Source organism: Pholcus phalangioides, unplaced genomic scaffold (genome assembly GCF_987345545.1).
Source record: "Pholcus phalangioides strain wild (caught in Gottingen) unplaced genomic scaffold, Ppha-v1.0 ptg000039l_1, whole genome shotgun sequence".
NCBI lineage: Eukaryota > Metazoa > Arthropoda > Arachnida > Araneae > Pholcidae > Pholcus > Pholcus phalangioides.
In genome coordinates this window covers 2,175,167-2,181,166 of record NW_028301625.1, presented here as the reverse complement: position 1 = coordinate 2,181,166, position 6,000 = coordinate 2,175,167, and the positions used below count along the sequence as shown (strand labels likewise).

The 6,000-nt window shown below is 28.8% G+C and overlaps 1 protein-coding gene across 2 annotated transcripts in view; it reads right to left on the bottom strand.

Moving 5' to 3' along the window:
- Positions 1 to 3,859: 3,859 nt before the first annotated feature.
- Positions 3,860 to 6,000, bottom strand: part of LOC149065453 (uncharacterized) — a 115,398-nt gene continuing 113,257 nt past the window's right edge. Inside the window, exon 7 of one of the 2 annotated variants that reach the window (XM_089253804.1) lies at positions 3,860 to 4,659. In XM_089253804.1, coding sequence (XP_089109930.1) covers positions 4,558 to 4,659 — 102 coding nt within the window. In that variant the 3' untranslated portion in view covers positions 3,860 to 4,557. The remainder of the gene's footprint in view (positions 4,660 to 6,000) is intronic. The other variant, XM_089253803.1, reaches the window with a different exon arrangement.

The window sequence follows — 6,000 nt, the reverse complement described above, 5'->3', positions numbered from 1 at the left end:
TGAAAATTCCATTATGGAGTTGAGCAGAAAACAGTAAAAAATTCTATTACTAATAGGTGACAACAATTCATTTGTTTGCCTTAACATAATACACTTTTTAAAATAAACATTTAAGAAAATCATACAACAAAATATCTGCTATAACTGCTTAAACCAGTGAAAAAAAAAACATTCTTCAACAGAGCATTAGATTATTCTATGACAATATCATGTGTGCTACACTCTTTTTTTATCAACATGTTCTGTGTTTTTCAGGGGCATGCATATTCAAGACAGCAATCTAGTGCCCATCAAAAAAAGGTTTTAATGCTTAAAAATACTCAACATTTATGAGTGATTAAATAAGAGTGAATGAATATTACTTGCAATTCATACTATAGGTCAAACAAATTTCAATGAATATCTGTTTAAAAAACATTGAAAAAAAAACAGATTCTAAAAATGTATTACGATAGTGTATATAACTTAAATTACATGCAAGCATCTGTTACCAGCTTCATGAAAATCAGTAGCACTCAAATAAGAATATATTTATCTGATTATTTTGTGAAGTGTAAATATTTTTTGTGAAGCATAAATAATCTTTGTGCCAGGATTAACACTACAAAATATTCAATCACTATGCATATATAATAAGCTTGAAACTTGAAGTACCTCTATGCTCAAATGCAGTGTTTCCCAAAGTGGGCAATATCATCCTCTGGTGGGTAATGAAATGGTCCAGGGCGCAATAGAGGCTACGGGTATAACATAGTACCCTATGGGTTCACTTGAGTTGGGGGCGATGGAACAAAAAGTTTGGGAAACTATGCTCTAATCAATGAACAACCATAATGAAAATAATTAGCAATAAACAATTATGCATTAACCTAACAGATTTTTTATATTTATTATTTGCACAAAATTATTTCCAATAGTTTATCAATAGCCTTTCTTTTCTTATCAAGAAATAATACAAAAATGGATTGAGGAGCAACAAGTTGTTTGCTCTACAATAGAATTCACAGCATACTGCCCTTCTAAATAATACCACTTTGTCTTGTTTTTCCAAGTTGGATCGTGATAAGATAAATGATTAAAAATCTCAACAGCAATGAAACAAATGCACTTTATCATTGTTAGTAGTATTGTGATTAGTAATATCAGTCCAAACTATAATTTTCATTAATGAAGTTCAGTAAAACCCTCTGGCTCCTGCTTCTAAATGACTTCAAGGCAATTCCGAATCCTTTCTGAAAAGGTTGCAAATTTTTAGTACCTCACTAAAAGAGTGCTTTAGTTGCATTATACTATGTATACTCATCAGAAGAGTATTTTTAGCCATAATATTTTGAATATTGGAATGGTTTTCTATATCACACAGTGCAGTCAAAATATAAAACATCTGTTTCCCCACACAGTTCTGTCATGGATTTAAAGTTGCTAAATGATGCTGTTGATTGAAATCATTCCATTTTCAAACCTATTCAAGTTTGTTATTATATGAGTTTATAAAGTTAAAAATTTTTTTCTGTTATCACAACCCATCAATAAAAAACAGTGAAATGAAAGTAAATCCTGTATTGGCACAAAAACTGTAAGCTCTAAAATTATTATTTTTTAAAAGAAATCTTGGTATATATTTCAAGAAATAATTTTTATTAAAATTATTTTTTACAACTAAAAAATATTCCTACTTCTGTATTATTTTCAAAATCAAAAAGCATATTTTTCATAGATAGTTGATTTCATTGAAAGGATATTTTGTTCACTCGAAAAAAAAAACACCATTAAAACACAAGTATTCAAAAAAGGTATATATTTCTACACTCTCTCAGGAACCAATAAAAAAAATGTAAGTATTCTTTAAAAGAACTGTTCTATAAATAGCTTTGATATCTTAAACAATTTTTTTAGAATCTACCTGTAATAAATATTCTGAGCATTAATGCTTAAGAAAATAAGCAGAACAATTCTGTATTTTTACCATTAATACTTTACTCAAACAATCAATATCCCAAGAAATCCACATTTTACTTAATAAATCATTGAGAAATCTATGCAAAATGGAGAGTTTCTCTACAGAAAAGATTTCATTGGTAAAACAGGTTGCTTGTAATTGGACAAAAGAACTTCATTGGAATGATCATTTGGAGTAAATGGAATGTTTTTTTATAGTTGGAATACTTTATGAATATCACACCATACACAAATAAAAGGATATACTTTAGTCTTCTGCCTCATTCTTCACCCATCTCTAGTGTAACCAATAACTAATTTAAAACATGATCATATTATTACAAAAAAGTGTTCAGAGTATGAAAACTGATTTACTCGTACTTGAATTTGAAAATGTAACCCAAATTCTTTCAATATAAGTTGAGACAACCACAAAGTAAATTTCTTGAAAATAATAAATAAAATATAGTAGTAGTGTTGCTTTTGAAAACTATTTCTTACTCACATTTTATTCAGCAGCAATTTTTTTTCTGAAAGAAAAAGTCATTACATAAGCTTTCAATTTTGTTTAAGTTAATTTTTTCAATTCAAAACATATTAAAGCAGCAGATGGAAAGTAATACAGGCTGCTTTTTGTTTTTTCCAAGAAAGCCTGTTTACAGATTATATTGAAGCAAATTCTTATTTAAATATAAGCTCGAGTATTCATGGTTTATTTAAATCATATAAATGCTATAGTACAAGCATATTTACATGCTACAACAAAGCATTGCTAACAAAACGTAAAAGTAGCAATGAACATGATATATGTAGCAGCGATATATATATATTTTGTTATAACAATCTTTATATGCACTGTATTTCCCTAAAATACCTTTGGGTAATCAGGACCTTTAATAATAAAGCATACATTAGCAAAGAAATTTAACTTTATTTCATGCAGGGATGACATTGATTCTACTATACTGCAACATACACCTTTCATCTTCATGGTCTAAAAGTTTTTCCATTCCATAATTTTAAAAACATGTCCCGCCTACTCCCCTTGATCAACAAGTAAATTACTTGGAGAATTAGCCATTTTGAAATTAAAGGAAAAAACTCTACTGGTTGATAAAACCACAAAACATGCTTATCTTTTTACTGTAAGTTTGACAATTTAGCCTGGGGGGCTAAAGCATACATTTTGGTATTTTCATACTTCACACAAATTTCCCATCCTCTTTGACAACTAACTCAATTCATTTAATTAGAATTTCTGAAAAAATTTTCCTTTTTATGTGGTGCAGGCTTCTTCATTAACAATAACAATAAGTTAAAAATATCAAAAAGCTAATAATTATGATAACTTCAGATTATTGGAGTGAATCTAGGTAAAGCATAGATTTTTATTACTTCAGATTCAAACTGTCCTTTTAAAAATGGAGAAAATAGGAAAATAAAAGAAAATTTCTACCATGAGATAAATACAATTTTTTATGCATTATTATACATTTTTTAAACATTATAAAAAATGATAACTTTTAGTATATTTTTTACTAGATTTTAATGATTAATTCTCTGTAGTGATTACTTTTCAATATTTCTTTTTCAAAAAACTTAAATATTACTACATTAAAGATAAATAAATAAACACTACCAATGTTGAATGGTTTTGAAATATAATCTTGAAATTTCATGTTCATTTATGAGAAAAATTTTAACACATTTTCATTCATCTAATACCAAAAATTAAATGTAAAGATAAAATATTTTATGTGGTCAACCACCTAACTTATAGAAAATTGTACATGAATTACTGTGAGTTTTTTATGAACACATTTTAAGATCTTCTAAACTATGTGTTGTACTGGTAGCAGATGCTCTGACCATTGTGAATGAGTTATAGAAACAAAATGTCTAAATCATATCACAAAAATTTGAAACTGGAAAACATTTTATTTAATGTATACAAAATTTTCAATAAAAATGTCACATGACAGGTGTTTTATGCTCATTAAAACAAGCATATTAAAAAGGTGGGAGGGCCTCAATGCACATAATAATAAATTATGCAATGAAGAGACAAAATAAATTATTGAGGACATATTTCACAAAATAAGCAGTTCCTCAGCTGAAATGATTGTAAAAAGACTAGATATAAATGCTAACAACTTAAAATATAAAGAGCGCATTATACTAATATAACAAAATACCAATCACTGGACCCATAGAATACCCTGGTAGGGTACACTAAAGAATATGAAATTGTAAGCAACAAATATTTCATTAAATTCTACAGTATGGTACTGCCAGTAAATGAGAATGTAGTTCATTTTTGGTTGGATGTGCGCTGGAACTCATGCATCATAAAATTGTAGAACTGATGCATAAAAAAAGTAATAAGTACTTCTACTGTATTAAGAAAATCTTGATGGATCTACATTTTGGAAGAAACTTTACATGATGGCATGAAATATTAGTGAATATCAGTGAATGTCTCTTGCATGGAATATATGGACATACATTTTTTTGCATCAAACAAAGATTACTACTGCAGGAAGAGAGGGTGAGAGGACAATAAAATGCACCAAAGTCAGGGAAGAGAGAGACGGGACTCTTTCTTTTAGTTTTCATATTTCAATTGCTCTGCATTTCCTCAGATTTAGAAGGTAAAATCGGAGGTGACATGGGAGTAGAGTCATCATTGAATAGAGGATTTTTTACTTCCATTTCGCCAGTCTGAAAAGTATAAAGAGAAAACTATAAATAAATTAAAAACTAATCACGTAAAAAAATATTACTACAGTTCAGTATATATAAATATTATTAAAGTTACAGACAACAGTTCTAATGAACAATTAAAAAAATAATTTCAGTCTTTCAAACTTTAATAACAGCATACTTGAATAACAACTTCAATACCTAAAATAATATACTAAATAAGAAGACTGCCATAATAATGAAGAGCATGAAATTAATAAAAATTGAATCAACTGATTATTATATCTCATTCAGCAGTAACTTTCAAAGAACAGATTCCACGATACATTATCTCTTTGACAAAAAACTTATGCACCGAAAGAGTATGGAGGTTGTGAACTTCACATGAAAAACCATGCTGAAAGCTGCCTCTCAGAAATGAAATGATGGTCACCTAATTGCAATAATATTAGGCTACAAATAATAACAGTAAGCCAACATAAATAATACGCTGAAGCCGATATAACAAAATTGTACCCCAATACACCAATATAAATTGATTCATTATACTGGCGTTCAATTGTGTATGAATTACAATGAACAGCAAATTTTGATGCTTCTGTGCCTGAAAACGAAAATAGTGATTTCTTATATAATTTTGTGTGCAAATTTATATTATATTATGTACAAATTTATCCGTAAAAAAAACTGGATTGGCTGTGGTTTTCTCTGAAACTGCACATTTAACACACAAATACAAATGCAGGCAAAATGCCCAATGAAGTGGCTGAAAAAGATTGCCCACAAAAAAAAAATGGACAACCAATATAATTAAAATACAGTGACCCAAAATCCGAGCAATTATCATTAAAAGTAGACTAAAAACTATGATGAAATATAATACACTGCCAGAAAAAATTATAGTTGTCTTGTCTAAATACAGATAGCTTCTTTATTCATCCGATTATAAACATCATATTTCTTTTTAAATGTGTTGATTGTGGTAGAATTCACAACACTAGGGGGAAAGCTATTTCATTTATTATCACAAAAATTAGAACTTTGCCTGGATCGGATCTTTTGATTCTTATCTCACCCTCCAAAGAATCTGGTATCTACTTCATCCCATGCAAGAATTGTGAAAATGGGTATATTGACCAAACTAGGAGAAATCTAAATATTTGAGTTCTCGAACACCGTAAGTATGTTGAAAAGGGACAGACAAATAGTTTGGCTATTACTCAACACTGTTGGCAACTTTCACATAATTTTGAGTTTGATAAAGCGTCTGTTTTTAAAAAAAGCAACACATAATTCCGAACTGAATTTTCTCGAGGGATACTTTATCAGAACATGCCAGGATTTTCTCGTTAATGATGG